Source organism: Corvus hawaiiensis, chromosome 26, assembly GCF_020740725.1.
Source record: "Corvus hawaiiensis isolate bCorHaw1 chromosome 26, bCorHaw1.pri.cur, whole genome shotgun sequence".
Classification (NCBI taxonomy): domain Eukaryota; kingdom Metazoa; phylum Chordata; class Aves; order Passeriformes; family Corvidae; genus Corvus; species Corvus hawaiiensis.
The window spans coordinates 9426094-9451224 of record NC_063238.1 but is presented as its reverse complement, the minus strand read 5'-3'; the positions used below and the strand labels follow the sequence as shown (position 1 = coordinate 9451224).

Genomic DNA, 25131 nt, shown 5'->3' with positions numbered 1-25131 from the left:
AAAAAGATACACATTAAGATACGGTATAAAACAAGTTATTTGGTGGCAACCTTGTGATTTTGTTTTCTTGCACAGATGACAATTTCTTTTGCAGTAATTTTAGATTCCTGCTAAAGCTCACCATCCCATTTCTGGTGCTGGATGTCCCAGTTCAGATGGGCAGTGTCCTTTAAGAGGTCAAGTGACATCCTGAATTTTACAAGTTAATGATTTAATTGGACTGACAGAGGAACTGAGTGTATCAGGGGATGGAGAGGCTGTTGAACAAGTACCTTCCTGCTATTTCTGTGGTGAGGCATAAACTTCTCACTGGTTCCTGAGAGCCCTTTTTTGTTTGTTTAACCAGCATGCAACTGAGTTAACAGCATGGGGACCCTACTGTTACTCCTGCTGCACAGCACGGTAAGCAAACCAGCGCTGGAGGAGATGCAAGGAGGTTGTCACTACACTGACTTACAGTCACTGTAACAGAATGTAAACTTAGGTTATTGTGGCTGCTGTCATTTGTAGAGTACCACAAATCAAATATGCCATGTTTATTTTATCTGCTTTTAATTTTATATAGTGGCAATAGAGCATAAAATACAAAACTTAAAACCAAAGTTAACTTTCACAAAGGTGTTTTAAAGGCACTTAAAAGGACTTAAGGACTGCATGAGCCATCAGTAGGACTGATGGCAGAGCCTTTGGAAGGAAGTTACACTATGTATGTATTAGCACCATTTCAAGTTCCACACCAGAAAACAAAGCTCCTCCCTGTACACCCTACATTCCAGTTATAAGCAGCAAAGCTTCTCCATCTTCAGTAGCCCGTCAGCGCCATTCAGCTGTCTGTATTAAATAAGTGCTGCTTTTGCCTTTTCCTAGAAAACAGAAGCTCCCAGAGGCACTTGTACTTGTCCCAGTAGCCAGGATCAGCTTAGAGCACTAAAAATACTCAGGCTCAGCTTTGTCAATGCTCATCCATGGTCAGAGAAAACCATGGCTTTGTTTCAGTGTGCAGCTAAACTGCAGCTCTTGGTTCCTGAACAGCGTTTTTGCCCTTAACTTGTACCTTCATCTTGAGCCTTTCTACACCTGTGCCTGGAGACATGAGCTCAGGTGGCTGGTACAGGTCTGGCAAGAAATAGCAGCTGCATGACGGCTCCAGAAGGGATTCCCCTGGAAAATGGGTTACAGGCAACAGCTTATCCCATCTCTTCCCTGCAACTGGGGCCACGAAGGGTTGTGCAAGCCCCACCTGCCAGAAACACACCAGGGAGCCAAGACAGCTGGGGAGAAGGTGTCCATGAGCATCTCCTAGAGCAGCAGAGATGAGCCGCTTTTGGCAACTTGCACCCCACAGTACTTTGTACCTTTGTTTTCTTATCTACACCACTTCATGCTAATTAATACATACTCTTATTATTTTACTCTGCTGCTATCTCCTGACTGTTTCAAATTCCCTTGACTACCTATTCACAGAGGCTCCAACAGCATGATTTTACTCTTTATAATGGCCACAGGATGATGCAAGCAGGTTTTACTCTCTTACCCTTGCAAGCTCAGGTGAAACAAACAAAAAACCCTGCACAAAAATGTACTACTATGTAAAATTTAAGTGACCTCTGCAGCAGGTTCAAGTTTTCATTTTGTCAGTAAGAAGCAGAGCACCTTCTGGTTTTCTATGAGCTGAAAATCTGCTACAGTTAAGTTTAAAAGAAGGACTTCAACATGAAGATTTCAGTATCAAATTACACATTGCAGTGCAAATTATAGGCAGAGCTCACATAAAACTGATACTAACTTAAGAGTGTATCACCATCATTAATAACATGTACACAAATTTTTAAGGTGGTCAGTTATGCAAAAACAATGTTGTAGATATAACTTAGTGTTAATAAACTAAACCCATCATATAAATCTGAGTGGAAAGCCAGGCCTGAATACAAAATTAATACCTGAGTATAATGGTCCAATTTATTCCCCTTGATAAATCACATACATACAAACATGTTTAGTGCCTCATTTCTACATTTCACATTGGGTCTTTCTGTGCTGTAAGAAAGAGACCTCTCAGTACTAGTACTATTTGCAACATAAAATATTTTATACAAAGCAGCTTAACAGTCTTTTGCATAATAATTTTAACACTAAGATTTTTCAATTAAAGTCTTCATTTTTCCTGTGGACTTCAGCATGTGTGGTCCAAACTGGAAAGAAAACCAGAAACGTGTTCAGATTGCTTTCAACAGAACCCTTGTTGAGCTTCTATCTATCCAAGCAGTAAAAGCAGAACTTGGGAAGAAATAATTTCCTTTATCATCCTGCTTCTCTGCATGCGGACATCGCAAAGTAAAGGGAAACTTGTGTTAGGAACAGCTTAAATGGCTCAGAGGAGGGAGCTAGCGACCTGCTGGAGCAGGACTGGAGGCAGTTCACTCTACCACAGTAAATAAGGAGATAGATGCAGTTATCTTTACACATTGACAACCAACTGCTCTAGCAGCAGTTTAACAGTACTTCTGTTCTTTCTCTACCCTGCGCTGCTGTGCAAGTCCTTTTCAAAACTGTCATACAAAGATCCCATCCAAGTCTGATCTAACAAAGTTAGATACTGGTAAGAAGTGACGGACAGATTTTATTAGCTCATTATGGACCAACATTCTATCATTTAACAAAAACCTTCAATTTTCTTAGCTCTTGAATACTTGATGATCCTTAACCTCAAATGAGGGACTGTAAATTTCAAAACTGGAAAGTCATGAAGAAACCCTGTGTGAATAAATATTGTCAATTCCTATTCTTTTCCTTAATGCACCAGAGATGCTGAGGAAATGTGATTAATTCTTGGGAAACATCTAGCCTTTTAGTTAAATAGAACAGCCTGAACATTACAGAAATATACCACTAGAGGCCAAGAGGCAAGTAAGTCAACACTAATTAGCTGAAGTACTCAAAAGTTCTGAGATCTGTGGCGTGGAGATGTTATTTTCCTTAGAACTTAATTCAGAACATAGCCAGCTTTTGGAGTTTTATGTGCATTTTTTCAATTGCGCAAATGAAAAAAACCCTCTTTACTCTTCCTCTCTAGTTCCACGGCACGAGGCTTCAAGGACTGCTGACAAATAAAACTGATCTGTACCAGGCTGGTTTTTCAGTATGTGCATATTGCTCATACTTGTATCTTGAATGTTCATTGGTGAAAAACCAATTTCAAATCAATCTGAAATAAACTAGAAGCTATTAATAACTTGTGCCATGTTAAAATTTCATTTTAACATTCTCACACTATAAAGAAACTGCTTTTATATACTCAGCATTTCCAATTATCAGAAGAAACTCCCTATACCAAGGAACCAAGGTCCAGCAGGCATTCTGAACAACTGTTTTCCAAATTCCTAGGAACGTCTGGTATGTTTCAGGATCTTGCTTCAAAGTTTCACCTGCACCAGCTGAATGGTTAAGGTTGGTAGTAACAGGCAAACTCAACTCAGACTGGATTTGATGTGAGTCCTTAGCAATGGTGTTTTCTGATTATCAGATGCTTGTGGCAACAGAAAACATTTTTGGTTTAAAAAAATAACAAAACTGTAACAGGACTTTTTAAAGTTAGGGCCAAGACAGTACACAATCCTAAGACTTGCCACTAAAAATGTGACTGCTGAAAGTCCTGGCACATCAGCAGTACTGCACAGGGTTTTGTGGATAGGGATGCTAACTTGTAGGGATCTATGCATGTTAGCAGAAAGATGTAGCTTGGTTTGCACAACTGTAATTTAGTCCAAGGATGTGTTCAGAATCACAATACTCACCAGCACCACCTCAGTCTGTGTCTTTGTTTCAGCCTTTGGAATCACTTTTTCTGTTTCACCTTGGCTATCATTTCGGTATCGGTAAGCAAATTTCTTTCTGAGAGCTTCTGCTATTAATGTAGCAGGATCTGCAGGCTGAGACACTTTAGATTTTGTACCTTCTGAGGATCTAGAAAAGAAAATGGCATCAGCATCTGTCTCACCCTCAAATAGTTTCAAGTCATAAAAACAAATTATTGCCAATCTCGGTACATTGATGTTTACGTTTATTACCTTTTCACCGCACGCAGTTTCACGCTGTTCATGTCTTTGAGGATTTCTAGCATGTTTGGTACTTCAGGCTTCTTTGGCCCATTTTCCACCACATTCTGGCCAGCGTTCATTTTTTTGTTTTTCCTCTCTTTAATGAGATCAATCGCAGACTTATTCTGTTGCAGACCTGAGGAAGGGGGTGGTGGCAGAGGAGGAGGAGGTGGTGGCGGCGGTGGAGGTGCAACAGGGACAGCAGCTGAAGCAACTGGACTAGACCCAACTACAAATGAAACATGCATTACACGTCAGTTTATTTGTAACTCCCCTTCACACGTCACAAATGCTCAGGTAAGATAATCACTGTAGGAACTTCAATTGCCTCCCTTCTGCCACCTTTAGATTGTCATGTAACTTCTTCATTCCTAAACCACCTAAGCAGACTCAGCTAAAAAGCCGCATGAAAATTCTTCTTGAAAAGTGAGAAGTGTCCTTTGAAACTCCAGGTGCATTCATGTCTTTACTGCAGTGGGATGGACACCACGATATCTTTTAGTTATGTTCTGCCCCTAATGTTACCAGTATTTCCCTTTCTTCTCAGAGGCAGCTACTGAGCTGGAAGTCACAATCTGCCACATGAGCAGTGTTTCTTCCTATCATCACAAACAAGAAATTACCATACAATATTTTAAAATGTATATTTCAGATCTCAAACAGTGCTTAAATTGAAACTTATTCCAGCTGTCCAAGGCTGAGGATTTTTAGGCCAGCTACTCAATCTGTCTCTACTCACAGAGATTCTTACAATAATCTTTAGGCAAAAACTGGTGTTACAAATATAGTATCAGTAATAACCTGACAAATCAATGAAGAAACCTCTGTTTAATTGCACCTTAAAAAAAAAAGAGAAAAATCAGATCAAACTAGAGTTTTGAGGCTTGGAGTATAAAGTGTGCAAAGACGTTTATAGAAATAAAACAGAGGAGTCTACTCCGTGTACCTGTAGGCAAACACACAGCATCATTACCACGTTCTACCAGAAGAGGGAGGTAAAGATGATAAAATAAAAATCTAATTTCCCTAATAAATAGAGGTAAAGGGAAAAAATTAAAAATAAGTTAGTAGTTATTTCACATGCCCCCACACCCCCATAATTAAAATTCAAGAGTGAAACCAGGTGATCCTTAAAACTGTTTCATAGTTTTGAATATGAGCAGTTCAGGAAAAATAAAGTAACCGCTATCAGTTCACAGCTAAACGAGCATCCGAAAACTCAGAATATGATTTTATACACAAACATAGGCAAAGCTGTACTTGTTAAGTGACCTTAGGAAAGAGTGACAACCAAATGCCTGTCATCTGCAGTTGACAAGGGCCGTCTCCTGCTAATCTCCGAAGACTTGAAACTGAAAGGAGTCAGAGGTGAGGGAAAGAGGAGAAAGAAATTCAGGAAAAGAATTCTTCTGTTTACTACCAGAAACAGTGCACCACTTTTGGTTCCATATGGACAACGTGTCTGGTCCCAGAGATGACTGCAGTAAACAATTAATTGCCTTTTCTGTTACTTGAGATGTATATTACAGATTCCAAAAGCATAATTAGCATCTTGTATGAATACTTAATGATATCAGAGAGCCTATTTCCTTACTGAATGGAAAGACTTCAGTGCTAGTAATTAAGTTACGTTCTTTTAGTTTGGTTTAAGCCATCATGTTTATCATGAGCTTTGCTCTGAAAGCTGTTTAATACTTCTTTACTCATTCACAGATTCAGAACTCTGGCAGATTTACAGACAAACATGAAGCCTTTAAGAACACTAAAAAATACAGAAAATCTGGGAAGTCACTTGTTTTCAAGACCTATTCTGTAACCCTTGGTTAGTGTGCCAAACTAACCAAAACAATATGGAAAAGTGCTTGGTGTTGCAGTATCTCACAAAAAAGAATTAGCACAATATTAATTATAAAAGGGCCACATTCATGAAGTAATTTTTGCTAAGAGTACAGAAAATTTAATACCTGTTGTCAAGTTCTGCTGTTCTTGCAAGGTTACAATTTTGGCTATTTGTGCTCTTAAAGAGGCCAGTTCATTTTCTAGAGCACTGATCTTCTGCAGCGCTTCTTCATTTGCCATCACTGCGCTCCTGGGCACTGGCTCCTCTTCCGGGCTTTGTAAGCGCATTTGTCTGCGTGGGGACGTCCTGGAATGATGTGCTTCACCTGGAAGAGGCTGGGTTGTTTTTGACCAAACTTCTGACCTGTAACAAAAATATCACAACATATTTTAAAGGCTTTGATACAGACAGAAGCTAAACCAATGTTACCTACAAATCAGGGGTGCAAGTCGAAGACCTGACTTCAAAATGGTCTTTATACAAATCACTTCCATCAAGACCTTAAATAGTTTAAGGTAAATAAGAGGTTCACATCCTGTCTGTTTGCATCATGAGCTGTGTTTCTTCTCTTCCCCCAGAGAGCGTTTTGTAGAATCCTTGGTTTCAGAAAAAAACAGGAATACATTCCTCCTTATCCCAGTCTATTTCTCTGCCTCAAGCCTATAGTATATTTTATTTGAATGAAAATTTAATTTTTCTTCCCTTAAATGCTACCATTTTTCCCCGTGAGCAGCAAATAGCTATTTGCAGTTGATTCCTCTGAAGAAGGAAGAGTTTCTTAGTTCCACGGGATATTTTTTTGTACTGATTGGATTTCTGAAGGGACAATCCCCAATTTTAGCAGCATTGGGAAATACAGAGTACATGAAACAGTTTAGTGATGCAGAGACTGCTTGTCAGTTGATGGGAAAGGGTCTCATACCTAGTTTTCTAACACAGTCATTAGAACTATAGAGAAGAAAGTTTCATGCAGTTTGAAAGAGTTGTGACCTTCCCTCCACTTCTCACAAGAAAATGTAACTCTGTTGCCTTCCCTTATTATATCCACCAAAGCTCAAGCCATGTTAAACACTGAGGCATTACTGAGCATCTGCTCAAACAAGTCAAATAAGCCCTTACAAAGACACTAGGATGTAAAAACTGTTTATCTCCAGAATCTGAGGAACCTGATTGAGTTAAAGATGTCCCTGCTCATTGCAGGGGGCTTGGACTAGATGGCTTTTTTTCTTCCAATGCAAGCTGTTCTATGATTCTGTTAAGTAGAACTGGTAAGGACTGATGACAAGAGATTATCATAAACTTTAAAACACAAAACATGACCACATACTTAACTCCTCAATCCTCCTTAACATCAATTCCAAAACTTCTCAGGCATGCCAGGATTCCATTGTTTATTTAAACACGAGAGTGAGAACAGGAGCTAGTAGAATGGCTTTTGGAAATGGGAAGAACAGCTCCAGACTAACACAGCCCAAGTGCCCCATCACTCTGGATGCATGGATTAAGCTACTGTGGGTGCTCACCATGTTAGATCTGCAGTTGCGCTAGACCTAAAGCAAGATTTAAAGCTAGAACAAGCCCTGTGCTCTGACCACCTTAAACCAGGATTACATACACATTTAAGTCTTCCATGACACTGCCAAAAACCAACAGCACAACTTGCAGAAATTTGATCAAGGAGAACTGAATACTATCAAGGATGGTAACATTTGGGTGTTGCTACCTAGATAGGAATAGAGAGCAACTAAAGCTGAGAATAGGATACCTTCTATAGCAGCCACCTTCCTGCTCTCCCTAAGTAAGGTGGAAAGAGCCAGTGGTCACTTCACTCCTTAAAACCTGCCTTCCAGAAACTCTTTAAAGGAGCAGAATAGCTAAATAACAAAGGGTATTTTCTGCTCAGAGCAGTCATACCATTTTAAGGAGACGTCTTGATTGTAATCTAACACTGTGGAAAAATATTGTGCCTGAGTTGTCACTACTGCTCTGATTAGGGGTAGAGGAAAAATGATTTGTCATTTAGTTGCTTCTTCTATAAAACTGTATTAACAGAAAAAAACTATGTCTGCAAGACTGTTTACTGAATTATACAGTGGATAAATATTTAACAGTAACACCTATGTGATCCTGTCGAAACAGAGAATTTCAAATGCCTGGAAAACACCTAATGCATACCAGCTCCACTACTAATACTGTGCACAGACGTAATAAACAGTGCACACTGAAATACTCATATTTGCTAAGTAATTCACTTACTGTGCTCCATCATAAGCTGTTTGCCTTAAGGTCACAATGTATCTGCAGGATTATTTTAGTCCCATCCCACATCCATCTGTCCCCGCTCCCCCCTTCCCATGCAGACATTTCAGCAAATAAGCAGTCCTACATCTTTCATAATAGGTTCTTTGAAGCACCAAAGAGCCATTCTCCCTGTTGTCTCCATAAATGTAATTGCTTCACAGTTCAATCCTTAAACAAAATACTTCTGTGCAAACAAAGTGGTATCGGACAGTTAATTTCCTATGTATCAAATAGACTTCAGGAACAGTGTTTCCCAAACAAGTGCTGATTTCTGTGACTCCCCTCTGAGTTGGTGAAATTAATGTGGTGGTGCCAGAATGTGTTATGCAAAGCTTCACTGTAGCAAATCGTGTTGGAGGGCATCTCGGTCATTACTAACCTATTTTATGCTTTCAAATTAAGAACAGTATCCTCCTGTAATCTCTGAAGCCAACAATCTGTGCCCTTCTCTGACACATTAGTTTGTTTGGAAGAAAAACCTCCTCTGCACTACAGAACTGTACTTTTGTTTCTGGACAGTCTGAGCAGCAATCTGAATACGATGGAATAGAGAACTTCATCCCTTCAGCCGACCTGTTTCATGTAGTGACAGTGCTGTGTAGAACCCTTGGTCCAACACAACAGTACCTATTGCCTTCACTCTGGACACAGGTGCTCACATGCTTCCCTGACAGTTTTTGTTATGAAGATTAAAGATGGAACACAAATCACAATTTTTTCGTTGTACTTAGCAGACTGTGGAGCCTTAACCAGAAAGGTGAAAAACAACGTGCCAGTTACTGGATTGCCAGAATGACCATTGCTGCTAATGAGGAAGCTGTACAGTTCACTGCCCCATGGTAATGACAATCGCAGGAGAACTGGAGAATCATGGTTAGCAACTGTGCCATAGCACACCAGACATTTCTGTTGCTTGAAGCTATTGTGTGCAGTTCTTTGCAATACATAAATAAATAAAATCCAGAGTCTTCCTTGTATAATGCCAACCTCCTGTATGTTTTCCAACCAGTCTTGGTTTCATAATCCTATTAGTCAAACCTCTACTACTTATTTTCCAGACCCTACCTTTGTCTCTTCTCCCAGCATTCAAATGCTCTCTGTTAATAGTAATGCACAGCAGATTCTCACTGAAGAGAAGTGAGGTTTCTTCCTCTCAGTTCAGAAATTCAGAGAGAAGATTTCAGAAACATACCTGAGCCTTGTAGAGACTTCACCTTCTTCTTCAGCAATCCATCCCACATCTGCAAAGGAGGCCACTGCATCTTCTCTGAGTTGAACAGGACTGTTTCCTTCCGTGACATGAGAAATAAGCTATATTTTAAAGGCAAGATTGAAGGTTTTAGAGTCAATATTCCCAGGTCAAGTCACATTCATGTTACCCAATACTTCTGCTGAGACTACATGTAACTATTAACACATACATGCACAAAAACATATCTGTAGACTTGAAACACTTATTTCTGTCCTGTGCTCAGTCCAGAACCATTTCACTGACTTCAAACTATTCAATTCATGCTGCTGAACACTTTGCAGAAGTTCATGGCTGACTACATACACTATCACATGACGCTAATGAACATTAAAAATCCAATGCAAATTGTTACGTTAAGGACAAACAAACATCAACATCCTCACACAGTTTTCTATATTAACTCAAATAGTATGTTTTCAAATTATATTCATGACCAGTAGTTAAAAAAGACATTAAGGCTGCCAATACTTCTTGAGTCTTTTGCTCTAATTCAGAATTATTTTTACAGAGAAATTCTGCCAAAGTTTCCTTTTCTCTACAACTTCTGAATTTCTGTACAAGACGTATGTACATCACACAGGGGGAAAAGAAAAGCAAACAAGCAAAGCAACCCCAAAACTAGGCAAAAAGCCAATTCTACCAGCTCAATAATCACAAAGACTTTGAGTGAGAGGTAGGATACAATCATAACATCATACACTATATGCTAACAATCTTATTTACAACATGCCAAACAAATGGACCATCTTCCAGCATGGTTCTGGCCATTAGCTTTACAGCTGTTTGAAGCCAAAGGTGACCAAGGCTCCAGAGACTGGAACCTTTCTTCCATTTCTAGTTAAGTGACCTGAATGATGATCTGAAAAATTGTTTGGACCATCAATACTTGCTCCATAGTCGCAACTCAACAAAATGGTTTCAAATCTATTTCGAAATAGATTGGAATGCTGCTTCCCCAGGTCAAACAAGGGCATGTGTTCAGTCACTGGACTCCTGAGCAGCCTGGGCTCAGTGTCTCAGCAGATAAAAGCTACTGAAACAATTTTCAGTAATTTGCTCTGCTCAGTCTTTCACTTTGAGTTAAATATCTCCAATGCATATATGCCCCCTCTTCTGCTTGTATTCCATAGAATCACAGAACCGTTAAGGTGAGAAAAGCCCTCTAAGATCACTGAGTCCAGCTGTCAACCCAACACTACAAACAAACCCACAGCCAAATCTGCACGAGTCCTTGCAGCTGTTTAAGTGCTGCCTGTGGCCAGCAGTGGCCAAGAAGCTGGGAATACTGACAAAGATGGTGGCAGTAGGTGCCAGTCTGCCAGGAAAACCAGCATCCAGCCCATTAGCAGGTAGATCAGTTTTCAAGGCAACCCCACACTGTAAGAGCAAACTACTATGAAATGTTAGCATTAATCTGAATTTGGAGCAGACCTATCACAGCAGGACTGCAGTCTGGACAAGGTGAAACCATTTCAGAAGAACATCCACACATATTTCATTAGTAGTAGCCTCTGATACACAAGTCTCAGGAAAAGAGAAGTTTTGGGCTTGGGGCTGGTTTTTTCCCTGGGTACTGTTGCAAACAGCCTTAGAAATTGAGATTAGTTGTCTTCACCTCACACTCTCACTTGTATGAGAGCCTTTATCACAGCTCCCAGGAGTGTGTATTGGCACCATCAGATCATTTGGAAACAACAGGGTTTTTTCCAGGTAGCATCAGCACAGATGGTAATATGTTTATCACATTAACAGTTGTGCCTAATACCATTACAGTCTGCCTCTCTTTAAAGCAGTCTAGAGAATACTATATTGCATGTTAGGATTTTTGCTGTTTGAGGTTTCTGTGGCATTTTGCTTTTTAAAAGTAAATACAAATTTTCAGGACCACAGCGTTTGTATTAATGTTAATGGCAATTTGAAAAAATCCATACTACATCAGCCACTTCTTGCAGGTGATACAGATTTTTCTGGCAGTAATATCACCATTAAAAGATTGAAGCCAGTGTTAAATAAAGGCACTACACACACTTGAATCAAAAATAATTTTCTAAATCAACAGTAAGGAATATATTTACCACTGCCAGGATTCCTGCATCATGAGATAAATAACTTCTAATCCAAGATTTAGTAGTAAGCCTTCTGTTATATTGTGATACAAGTTTCTTCTTAATTTTAATTCTTATTTATATATAAACAGAATCTGCTTGTTACCCCATATACAGATGTTTCTTTTCTCTATCCCTAAAAACAACAAAGCCTTCCTCAGCAGTGGAATTTGAATTTCAAGTTAATGCAAGATTTTTACTTGAAGGTGAAAAGCCAACAACTATCTCTCAAAACCTTCACCGGCCTGTAAACACCTCTGTGACTACCCTATTCCTCCAGTCAATCCCAGCTGAAGAAAACCTGAACAACTGCCCTGCCAGCACCTAAAATGGAGAATGGAGTCCTGAAAACAGAGGCCCAAGTTCTACTGGATGGCAGGAACTGAATGAATCAGTAGCTGTAGCCTGCTTTTCTTTCTCTGGAAACTGTGTAGTTGCTTCCCCCACTTCCTCCTTCACAGGTTTTTTGCCTATCTTAGCACGCATGTATGCTGCACACGCAGACACACAGACATGCCTGAGGGCTGCAGACCCATCACGGATTTCTGAAGACTACACACACTGCAGTGTTTTGGCACCTCGAGTTGGAACGGACACATAAAGAATCATCGAGTCCAACTCCCAAAGAAAGAGTCAGCCTCGCCAGTGTTTCCGCCCGGTTTCGAACCGGGGACCTTTCGCGTGTTAGGCGAACGTGATAACCACTACACTACGGAAACGCTGCTCGGCAATGAGGCAGGGCAGGTTCCCTGCTCTTTTGTTTGCTCCAGGAAGTGGGAAGTAGAACAGATATTTTTATACACTTGAGGACAGAATAAAAACCTCTTGTTTCAAATTACTAATAGAGTTATGTATTAAACATTTGGAAATACTTCAAGTAAGACAAACTTGCTATGATTTTTCAAATTAGCCCAGTAAATTTAGATGTTTGTTACATGCACACCAATTTATTAGGAGACTTTTACTGAGTTATCAGGTATCTAGCAGACGAACAGGAGAAGCATGGGACAAAAACAGAGAAGCTGTAGCTGAAGGATGCTATCTTGAGAGACACTACTGGAGGTTTGGTTGAATCTATCTAGGCTATACTGGTAAGTTTAATTTTATTTTCTCCTAAAGACTACAGTAAGTCTAAAAAATATGACATACAAAAGATCTGTAAGAACTATTTGCATTGGTTCATGCCATATAGAGTACATAACGTACATAAGCTCTGCCACGTCTTACTGAATATGTAAGCAGCATTTCAGCATTTAACAGTTAATTTAAATGTTGACTATAGCAAGATCCACAGAGACAGACACAACAATCAGTAGACCTCAAACATCAAAATGTTTGGCTACTATTCTTTTTTTCAGACTCGCTGAACAAAAGCATGCTAGAAGGTAAGTATGAACATTACAGAGATATTCTTTCAATGTGTCTCATCCATTTATCACAAGGAAAATGAAGACTGTGGAAAGTCTGCTGCTCTGGGGTTAGAAACACTGATTACAAACATGCACCCTCAGATGATGCAAGTAAGATTTGATCCGTTTTTTTTAAATAGAGTGACTTACAGCAAGGTTCAGTTCATGGTCCTTTCATAATAGAGCTAAAGCTGGCAAGAAAGAAAGAGGAAGAGACAGATATAGGAAAGCGTCAGCTGCAACAGCACAAAAACGATCGAGATCAGCATTGAACTTCACTATAGACTCTTAATGCTGAGGTAAAGACACAAAAACCAGATGTTAGCATCACACCTAACATGTTCAGCAGTTTATATATTAAAATAGTTTAGAGTCTGCACAAACCAAATAAATTTTAATGTGTTTGAAGGCTCAAATTTTGAAATTCCTATTTCTAATTAAATCAACTCCCACAGCTGTACTTCTATTTTTAGAATCCTTTCCTTTCATCTAATAGAAGGTGAATGTTTATACTTAGTGTACACACAAAGCTGAATGAATGTCTCTTTAACAGGAATAAAAGGCAAATGTTATATTTTTATTAACAGAATTCACACCAAAACCTTATTTATGTATTTATTTATTTATTTGCTTAAACACTAAAAAAAATCAGGAACAGATTTTCCAGATATATCTTACCATTCCTTGCAAGAACATAAACTAGAAATGTCTTCCTTTATGTACCATATTAAGAGAAGTCAGTATTAGGCTAACTATCTGCAAGTGAGCATCATCTTTCCCTGTATGGCCTGTACAGTATAGAAAATCAGACACACACAGGAGGACTTCACTACCTTTTAAATCTGAAGCACAGGGAGCCTTATTGCTAGTAAAAAACCTAATTATATACTCAAAAGTTTAAATCCAGCATGTCATTTGTTGTCCTCACCTGCACAAAACCCCACATCCCTTTATTTTTTTTGCAGCAAGCCACTAGAAATGTTGCCCCCGGGTTTCTCAATGTAATTTTTTGAGAGGCAAAATGTTAGCATGGCTTTTACTATCATACCAACAAGGCTTCTATGGTAACTTGAATGATCTGGTTTTGCTACTGTAATTTCAAGTCTAAATATTGTTCATAAATTTCATTTGTGACAAAGAAATAAATTTAAACATTGAAACATCTAGCAGTGTGGAAATTACTTTATCTTAGTGTGGCAGCTGATTCCCTCATTCATCTTTACACTCTCCGCCCTTGCTCAGCCCACGAAACATTCCTTTCTCAGCTTGAATTTCAAACACTAAATTTCTCCAATTCTATACCCACCCCCTACCTCTAACACCAGAGTTGAAGAGATTATGTGTAATAGCTTCCGCTTTCCCATCTGTTCTTGAAAGACTCATTACAGAAAGCACGGATTTTCTCCTCCTTAAGCTTTTACACTTGCTCTTTACCCTACCCTTTCACCTACACAGTGTCAGCCTTGTATTTTAAACAAAAGCTAACAGTGTACTTATGTTATCTTGTTACTAATTTTTTGATTTCTGATAAAGTTGTTTATTTTCCCAAGTATTTTTAACACTGTTCATCTTTAAATGCCTCTTAAGCCTAGCTTATAAGTACTGTTTATAGAAGTAAGTTTCAATCATTTTTCTCTTTTACGAATATATTTTTTTTCAACTTTCTTATTTGGAAAAAATCTGAACTGGAAACAGAAAGAACTTCAGTAGGCTAATTCTCCTATGTCTAGTTTATCATATTCTACTTTTACAAACCCTCTAGTCATGAGCAAATCCCTTCATCAGTATAGTGAAACACAGATTCTAAACTGTTGAGAACACCTACCTGAAAGTGAACTCTCGGACACTGTATAAGAGAGAGGTTAGTACCAATTTTTCTTACAATACTTCGAGATGAACCATAAGGCTTGCTTGACCAAAGCACCTGGACGGGAAGAATAAAGAAGCCAGCTGTTAGGAAACTGATTTTTGTATCATACTGTAATAGTTCTCCCTTATCTTTCACACTATGCTTGTGCTAAATGTATTTAGTCAATCCTTTCATGCTATAGTATGATATAATGTTTATACACTGAATTCTGTCTCAGTGAACTCCTTACATTCTACACACGAACTGGCGCACATACATTATACACCATCATTACAATATAGCTAGGGCTGCTTAAGGTCAAGACAGCCTTTGCATTAAATCTAAATTCAAAGCAATAGATCAAGTAATGCAGAAGACTTCAGGAGCTGAAAAGTATCTTCAAAAACACAATATTCCAATTTTCAAGATAATAAAGAACCTACATTCAGTCAACCACCTCTTTTTACAGGGTTTCAAGAAAAGCCACTCAATCTTTAAAAACCCATAAAGTTATATAATTCTTCATTTCTCAAAATATCTTTTTTCTTTCTTAATTAAGAGCTAAGAACTCTTCTAAAACAGGAATAGTGTCTACCATTCTTAATAGAAATAAGTATCGGCTACAATAAATATAAAAATATAATTGTGAAATTAAAGAGCAAAGGAAAAGTTAAAAGGACAAAATAAGAGGAAATTTTTGTAAGAAAAGAACTTTGTCCCCTGCCCCAAAAAATAGATTCACCTAGAGAAAACTCCCCACAGCAGCTCAACACACCAGGTTTCATTAGAACTGTTTCTACTGCAATTTAGATCTCCTCTATGTTGTTTCAACAGGGATTCGATTACGCTGGTTTTTTGTTGTATTTAATATTTACCACAGCATTACAAAATTAAATAAAATGGGAGTTAAATCCTAGGAGAAAACCACAAAATGAGCCAGAGCAGAAGGAAAAGCCCCAGAAAGAAGTAGGAAAGATTTCAGCACAGGCAAAGGCAACAAAACCAATGCAAACAAGAAAAAGAATAATGAGAAGACTCTAACACAGGGTACATTGTTAGTAAACAATTAGAACATTGTATGGTAATTTCAAAAACTTGGCCAGTGTTTAATTATGGCTGTAAATATGAATTTACTAGTCAGACCTTAGTTTTTAAAAGATCATAGCTTCAAGCAAACTTGACATCCTGTTAGAAGTTTGCCCAACAAAGAAAACAGAAAAAATCCAGGCTATTCTGGATTGGCAATGGCAATATAGCCTGTATGATGACTGTAGTGGTGCTGTGGGAGTTTCATAACACACAGCTGAATATTTTGATATAGTAAGCAAAGATCACTACTCTTAGATGTTGAAGATTCTATTAAAAAGAAAAGTTTATGTTCCATGGTATTGACCTCCAGATTATTTCACAAACTTCACACAAACATTTTGCCTATTTCTAGTTTCTATCCTTCTTTCCTCTGGTTTTACTGGAATGTAAAAATTTTGACAAAATAAATGTGCACTGCACATATGCTATGCTACATCCTCACATCAGAGCTGCAACTTTGCTATGAATCCACCCAGGTCTATTTTTTTTTTCCATTCTATAAAAAATACATTCTCTTGCTTAATACACTGCTAAATTGAACAAAAATTTTTCAATGCAGAGTAGTCTATTGATGCTGCATTTTGGTTGCCTCAACAAAAACCTCACATTTGTGCCTATCACCTTACTGTTTGTTTACATGTCTAAGCAAACAGCAAGTAGATCAGTGGCCTTCAAGAAAAAGTCACAGACAAACAGCACTACAGTAAGACAGTCTCATTATTCACAATTGATTCTGATGTTTAAAGCAAACTGTTGGCAAGAGACTCAAAGTGATGGGGCATTGAAACAAATAATACCAGTCAAAGGAAGGCTTAATTAGTTGCAGAAGTATTTCCACAGCAGCAAGAGAGTCTAGACTACACGCTCTATTACCAACATAAGTGCAATGCATTTTAAACAAGCAGCAAAACTTGTTTAGATATTGCACAGACCACAGACAAGTTGACTAGCACTCAAAAATACTTGGTGTCCAAATGCCCTTGGGGCTCTTCAACAACAGTGGCTTGGTGCACCAAAACTCTGACTGACTCAGTTTTGGTAATACAAGATGTGCCAGGACATTATTTCAGAAAACTGCACGCAAACTGTGCCACAAGGGATGCAAATAAAGTCAGCTCCCCGCTCAGCTGAGCTGAGGTCTCAGCACTGCTCTAACCAAGTTCATACAACTTCTTGTTGACTTGAAGCACTGGCTGAGCTAGTCTGCAAAATGTTACTTAGTCATACACTTCTATTGCATCAGTGTTTTGGTGTTGTCCAGAACAGCTGACACCTGGAAATGTAACTGCATTATCACAAGCTTGATACAAGTAGAGAATGGGGAGAAACAGATTAAAAAATTGTTCCTCCTCCTATTGAGGCTGAAATTGCTGAATTACCACAGTGTTATAATGCAACATATTCTTGTACTTTGAATTTTCAAAGTTACATGAAATCTCAGCTCAAAATTCAAATAAAATCCTAAAATACAGATTCTTGTTGTCAATTTTAATTTACACTGTAGAAACAATTTGCTCTCCATAGATTCCCAAGACTGATAAAAGGTTCTACCACAATAATACTAATTAAATAGTGCACATAGCTGGTAAGGATTTCCCCATTCTTAAAACATTAAAATATTTCATTTTAATATTTCATTTAATATTTCAAATTACAGGGATTATTGCACTGAGGTTAACATTTGTACTCAAAATAGCTTCCTAAAGGTCCCAGCGACAAGCAGTTGATATGTAGCAGCTCTCTGTCTCTCTCCGCTAAGCATGCAAAGAAAACTCTCTATATAGTCTCCTCCAAGAGGAGAGCTATGCAGGCCTATTCCTCTGTTTACCCAGTAAGAACACAGCTGTATTGCTCTCATGCACTGTAACACCTCCAGAAGAGGTAACTATAGCACAGAAGAGATCAATATAGCACAGTTATAATAATCTCAATTTCATGGGATTTTTTATGTCTCCAAGGTAAGAACAAGAAATAAGATTATTTTTTTAACACTGTTAAAAATGAGATGGAATTCTCCTTCAGCTTCAAAAGACACACGGAAGTGCAGCATGAAAAGCAGTGTTTACAAAATAAACAGTTTATTAGAGCCAAGAGGAACTGCATAGTACTTTTAACACATTTATTACTCAATATTTCAGTATCCAAGTCATAAACTTGATGACTTTTCAGCAATGCAGAATCATCCCAGTATTGAGTATCCTTCAAGTGCTCTGCTAGATAAGCACAAACTAAAATACATGAAGTGCTTTCTATACCTTGTTTTCTGAAAACATAAAGGAAGTTTGAAACACTTACTGATTCCATGTTCAATCCAATTTGTTCCAAAGCCATCCTAATTAAGCGCTTCAGCCAGCAAATCATCTGGACTGGAAAAGGCCTTTCCAGAATTGGATTTAAGCCTTCCAAACCTACAAGGCTGCCAAGGTTCCATAGTAGATCTGAAATGAGACACATAAGAATTTTAAATACATGTTGTGGAACATGTACAGAAGTAAACTGCTACATTCCTAACAAAACAAGCTTTAGATACAAGACATATTAGATGACAACTATACCTCATGCTGCAAAGCAAAGGCATTCAGAGGGAATGTACTTAATACAGGTAACAAAGACTCTTTAGTAGTGTCATTTTTATAGAATCACAGGATGGTTTGAGTTGGAAGGGACCTGAAAAATCATCCAGTTCCAACTTTATTTCCATGGGCAGGGACACCTTCCATAGACCAGGCTGCAGAGGGCCCCATCCAGCCTGGCCATGAAAACTCCCAGGAATGGGGCATCTGCAATTTTTTTGGGCAACCTGTTTCAGTACATCAGCACCCTCAGGGTGGTACGTACCTAATCCAAACCTATCCTCTCTCAGTTTAAAGCCATTGCCCTTTGTCCTGTCACCACATGCCCTTGTAAAAAGTCCCTCTCCAGCTCTCTTGTAGACTCCTTCAGGTACTGGAAAGAAATCCAAGCCGTTGTAAAGTTAACAATTAAAAAGTTGGGGAAAAGACTGCTCACTTGAGCTTGGACAGACGATGGCATTCAACAACTCTAAGTGAGCATCAAGCCCTATGGAATGCCTGCAGATGGGGATTAGCACTAAGATTGAAGTGCCATACTCATATCTAAAACTCCTTTCTAACAGACTGCTGAAAGCTGATCACCTCTCTTGATTCACATTCTCTGACAGCTTTGTTGTTCCCTCCTTTTTCCTACAACCAAGGAGAGAAAGGAAACATGGAAAAATGACTAATGGAGGAAAATGACAGGAAAAACTGTACGTGTAGGACATAAAAATATTCAAGCAGTTTACAAAATTAGACAGATTTCAAATTTAGTCTGTTTATATACGCTTCCATTCACTTAAATCACGATGGTTTTGTTGCTCCTCTAGTGAAAACAGTGTAGTTTTTCTTTAACTGTGTTCTACACCAGTCGTAACGTGGACACCGCTGAGAAGTGGTGAAGAAGAAGGAAGTCACAGATTTAGGTTTACGTTTGTTTTGTGTATTAGGCTGGAAACAACACTGTTGATCCACCCTGAGGAATGTATTTGTAGTATGAACAAGAGTGTTGCCGAAGCCAGTCTATATACAGACAGGGACAACTAAAGCAATGTAGCAGCAAGGAACTGGCACTCAGGAAGTTTCAAAGTCAGGAGATGGAAAAGCTATGCTGTTTGGAAGTGCCTACAAGCCCTACAGTTAAACCATCATTGTTTCCATTACAAACTTTTTTCAACAGTTTACAGTTCCTTAGTAATAACATACTTCTTGCAGAGACTTGGCAGAAACAGTACAATTCTACAGTTATCTTTTTTTAGACAGGCTTTAAAAAAAAAGTTGATATTAGTTTCTCATCATCACCGGATTTTCTTTTGTTTGTGACTAAACTCGGAAGAAACTATTAATCTACACTACGAGATCACAATGGAAACTGCAACTGTTTTAAGAAAAACAATAGGGAAGAATAATGGGGTAGCTATCAAACAGCCATGAATACAAGCAACAGTCATTCATAATAAAGAAATAAGTCATGGACTTCTTTATGGAATGATGGAGAAGGCTATTAGGGAAGCATTACCATCTATTTGATCTATTATTCCTTTAGGCATCTGTTATTCTTCCCTTACACAACCTATTATACAGACTGTATGGATCTTGGATCTCATTGCACCTGCTGTGTTCTTAAAACAGGAAGAACACAAACCTTCTACATGCCCCACATTGGATTTGGCATCATATCTGTCACCGCAGACCTGCAGTGACATAAAAGAGAGAGGAATGCTCCTTTAAAAGGGGAAACCTGTTCCAAAGGTGTGATTACATGTGATACACTCCACCTCATTCCAAAGTCCAGACTTGTTCAACAAGCAGTGTGGCAATCAAAGGAAGAAAAATGAAAGCTGTATCAAGACAAATTCAAACAAAAGAGAAAAAAGCTAGAGTACTGCTGAGCAACTGCAAAGACAGGGCTGGCTGAGAAAGGCAAGTGATAGGACTAAAAGGAATGACTGTATCCTGATACATTGGTCTTTCAGCCAGCTCCTAAGTTTGAAAGTAGTCAGTCATGTTTTCCTTCAGGCAGAGAAGAAAATGTATGATTTTGTTTCTGATCAACTGAGAGGCCTGAGTCTTCAAAAACAGAGACAATTTGGACAGAAGTGAAAAGTGAATGTTAGAACTTCCTCTGAGAAAATCAGAGTAGGTCCAGAAAACTTCCATGAATTCAAGAAACTTAAAGGCAAACAGGTAAAAGAACAATACAAAAACTCAGAAGATAACCAATTAAAGGCACAAAACCAGATGTAGAAAAAAAGTAGCATAATACAAGGATGACAGAATAGTATAGATATGAAGTAGTAAGCTAAAAAAGGCAAGGTACAAAACAGGTTCCATCTTACAGGCATAAAAAAGTCCTGCACATATTAGCAGTAAGAGACAGGATAGACAACCATGATGTAACAGGAGAGGAAAGAAAGCAATGAGTGATATGGATAATCTGTATGTATTCAGTGTTTTCACCTGACAATGGTAGATAAGACAGACAGGTGTTAGAATGAATTACAGTCAATGCTGAAAAGTTATAAGCATCCAGGACAACAATATCTAGGGAATTTCACCTTGCAAAGTTCAGAACTTGTCAAGGCAATTTCTGAAATACTGGTAATTCATTTCAGAGACTTTTTAAATGGGATTCAAAAGACCCAAGAATAAAAGAAGGAGCATGATGATACAAAGCATTAGGAATAGTCCAAAACATTTATCCTGCCCTAAAACATTAAGGTAATCTTGTATAATTCCAGGTTCCAAGACTTTGATGGCTGAACATAAAAGAGAATTCATTCAACAAAACAACTACTTCAGTAAAATTAATATTTATAGTTCACTTTGTAAGTAATTGTTTCCTCTGCAGCATAAATACTTAAAGTACCTGAGACTGGGGTCATCAACGCCTTGCTCTTGTCAATGACCTGTCTGCTTTTGCAGCAGAAATGGCTGAAATCAATCTGTAAGAGTGCAGAGTACCACTCTGTTCCGGGATTAGTTTCCTTAGTTTGTGGCACTACGGAAAACCACCATGTTTGAACAACCTCCAGCTAACCTGTTATCTAAAACGCAAATGCTTCTAAGCATATCAGATTGATATTTTTATATGATTATAAACTTTACAGAATTATCTCCAGGCAAACTTCACACTTATTTCTTTCAGACTACATTGCACTATACCTTTCTTCACAGAACTCAGCTATTTCACAACTGGTTTATGTGCCAAGAACAGACAGGGTTCATTCCAAAAGAAACTGCTGGACAGCAAGAATGAAAGCATTAGCAAATTCTTCTCTCATGCTCCATATACATGCCAGTTTCAGAAGCAGGAGTTAAATGTTTATTGCTTTTAGTAAACAGAATAATACCTCTTCTAAAATATTGATCTTTGTGGTATTTATCCTCTGTCTTCTTGGTGCTACCTACAGTAAATATAGTTTAATTCCCCAAACATTTCCACAGCTCTATTTATACAATGAAGAGCCCTCAGTTATAGTAATATTGCCATAAAAAATGGTCCTTCTGCTCTGCCTCAGCAAAACTATTACAAGGATAAGCAGCAGTCATAGACAAGATTACCAAGATGTCCGAAGAGCAGTAACATAACAAATTACATTTCACTGCATAAAGCATGAAGGGATTGGAATTTCACAGGTTCATTTCAATGAAACCCAAAAATTAGCAATGCTGAAGAACTTTCTTACTGATATGGAAATATAGAGGAATTCCTTGGTTTAGAAATGAGGAGATCTACGTTTCCAAGCCCCCTTGAGCTTGTTTGCCCCTACTTTTCCCAACCACTTTTGCAGGCTCCATCCAATACTCTCCTATCAAATATCAAGTCTACAAAGCTGAGAGATAACGTTACTTATAAATGACAAAAAGTTCATTAAATAAATATAAAAGCTCTGGAGTCTGTACACATAAGGCATAATATGCAGTAAATATGAACAGGAGCCCTTTGCCAGGCTTTCTAGTGAGTCCTACACATGAAAGATTAAAAGAAAGAGAAATCAAATGCAACTGCTTTCAAACTGAAATTCCTCTGTGTGTTTTTTCCAGTGTTGTATTTATCCAAGTCCTTTTCAAAGCATGAATTCTTGATCTTTAAAGGAAATTTGATATTCATAGTTTTCTTACTGAAGTAGGTTTCTTTCATTCACTTAAGACCCATACAAACATAAAAGAGAACGACTTAATGGGATTGATGGAGCAGATTAACCTTAACAAAGAATAAATAAAGGCACGAAATCTGAAAAATGAAAGGTTCAGTCTCTAAATTAAAAAAGCGTGGCATTAAGAAGTATAACATTTTCTAAGAAGCACTGAGTTCAAAGGAATACCAACCACATTAAAAAATCAAAAACAAAAAGACCAAGCTCCTCCTTATTTTAGCAAGAAGTAGGGCAAGCATATCTCCTCAGTCTTTTAGACTGACACATGACCCAAGTTCATCTAATAAAATTACATCCACAAGGAAACATTATTAAAAAAGTAATAAAGGAAGATAAAGCCAAAAAAACCTATTATCACAACAGCCAAATGGGCAGGAAGAATATTCTGATGGAGGACCAGACTCTGTTCCAAACTGACACAGACCAGCTGTAAGTAAAGTAAGTATGCATTTGGCAGAGTCACATAGCCAGCAACAGAGGTCTGTTTTTTGGTGTGGAAGCACCCCAGTACTTACAGAAAGACCTGTTCGGAAAGATGTGAAGAGAGAGATAAAAGTCAGTGAATACTACAGGGACAATCTAAGCTAGTACTGGTATAAAATTTAAAGCAGGAATTGAAAATCATACATACTTGCAACAGAAGTTGCTAAAGCTTTCTTAAAAATATAGCTCCATCATATTTATCAGAACATGCAAAACCCTATTAATCCGATTTCATTCAGGTTATCCTATCTTGCCAACTAAGGGCAGAGAAAATAAAAACCCCATGTTTCAGCACTAGTTTAATCAAAAGCCTTTGCTCAGCAATGATTATACCTGCACAGTGCACTATGATACCAACTGAGAGGTAAGTGAAACCCTTCAACACCTATAAACCACAAGGTATTATATGATACAGACACAACCAAACACCTACACTTCGCTGCCAGACAGACAAACCTCTCCACCAGCTGCTGTGAATGCCCGTCTTTCTGCTACAGCTTTGAGAGACAACAGCAGCTAAGTCTCATTAACAAAAGGGTGTGTTTGTCTGAAAAAGCATTTAAAACGTCCAATATTCCCCCCAGATATCTCTCCGTAAAAATGTCGAGTTCCTACACACAGCAATCGTATTTTAGCTCGCGACCCCTACGAAGCACATTATTTGGATTCAGCAACAACTAACCAGAACTTCTAGAGCTGATGTGCAGATAACTCAGCTGCCTCATTTTTATCACCTAGGTAAAAGTCAGCGGGGATCAGAAGACATAATTCCTATTCATTTAATCTTTGTAAATCTTGCCTTCACAAGAGCTGCAGAGCGCTCTCAGGACAGCACATTAATATTAATGAAGTACTACTGACGCTGCCACGCAGAGATCAATGCACTACGATTGATTTCAGCATTCAAACTCTACTCACCCTCAATATCTGGAATTTCAACAGCTCGTTAAACAAAATGAAAACACGCACCTAGTAAGTTATTTATTTATGATCACTACGGAAGAACCTGATCACGGCAGCAGGATCACTAAAGGTGCACAAACGTAAGCTTACAGAGAAATAAAAGCACCATGCTCCTTAAAGCCCATTTTTCCTCTTATACGCCAACTCTGTATTTTAAAGCCTCCTTTAAAAACTTCCCTCAAACTCCTCCATATTACCTCCAGATGATCTTTTATTTACACTATTTCCCATGACCTGTCACCCTCCCATCGCAGCAGTTCGCCTCCAGGAACAACAGCTTCGGCTCAGCACCCCGAGGCGCTTCCACAGTCCTGCCCGGCACCTGCCCTGCCCGGACAGGCCCGGGAAAGGAGACGGCCCTGCCAGGGGAGAGCGGGGCCGCCCCGAGCGGCCTGTACCTGCTTTCAGCCAAGCTTCTCCTCGCGCATCGCCCCCCGCCCGGGATCGGTCGCACCAAGAGAAGCTGCCCAGACGGAAAGGGCTGCCCAGGGGGAAGGGGAGCACCGCGGGCCGCCGCCCTCGCCTCGCCTCACCCACAGCCACGGCCGCCGCGCCGCCTCACCCCCTGCTCGCGCGGCCGCTCGCGACCCTGCTCCGACAGCCAATCCGCGGCCGGCTCGGCGCCGCCCGGGCCAATCGCAGGCGCGGCGGCGGGCGCGGGAGGCGGGACATGGCGCGCGCTGCGGGAGTGAGGCGCTACCCGGCAGGCGCCGAGCCGGCAGCGGGCGGGGGAGCCGCCCCGCCCCCTCGCGTGGTCACGTGACCTGTGCCCTCCAATAGGGGCGGGACCCCGGGGCGCTGCCGGGGGTAGGGAGTTCCGGTCCCGGTGCCGCGGACACGTGGGGGTCGGTCTCATGGGCCAGGCAGCTAGCGAGCAGGGACACAGCCTCAAGCTGTGCCAGGGGAGGTTCAGGTTGAACATCAGGAGGCATTTGTTCACAAAAAGGGTGATCAAACGTTGGAATGGGCTGCCCAGGGAGGTGGTGGAGTCACCATCCTTGGAGGTGTTTAAGAAAGACTGGATGTGG

At 39.3% G+C, this 25131-nt stretch overlaps 1 protein-coding gene and 1 non-coding gene across 4 annotated transcripts; both read right to left on the bottom strand.

The window, feature by feature from the left end:
- Positions 1-1933: 1933 nt before the first annotated feature.
- On the bottom strand, positions 1934-24698 carry MTFR1 (mitochondrial fission regulator 1). Of its 3 annotated transcripts, none has more exons than XM_048287211.1 (8): positions 24637-24698; positions 18238-18380; positions 14830-14928; positions 9431-9549; positions 6062-6300; positions 4068-4326; positions 3795-3963; positions 1934-2192 (listed from the first exon to the last, which is right to left on the bottom strand). In XM_048287211.1, exons 2-8 carry the CDS (start codon positions 18301-18303, stop codon positions 2133-2135), a joined length of 1011 nt encoding a protein of 336 aa, XP_048143168.1. In that variant the 5' UTR covers positions 18304-18380; positions 24637-24698; the 3' UTR covers positions 1934-2132. The 3 variants fall into 3 exon arrangements, with proteins under 3 accessions (XP_048143168.1, XP_048143171.1, XP_048143170.1); XM_048287214.1 differs by having other exon boundaries at positions 24666-24687; XM_048287213.1 differs by having other exon boundaries at positions 24502-24658.
- TRNAV-AAC lies at positions 12242-12314 on the bottom strand. The gene has a single exon. It is a non-coding gene; the product is annotated as a tRNA-Val (tRNA).
- Positions 24699-25131: the final 433 nt, after the last annotated feature.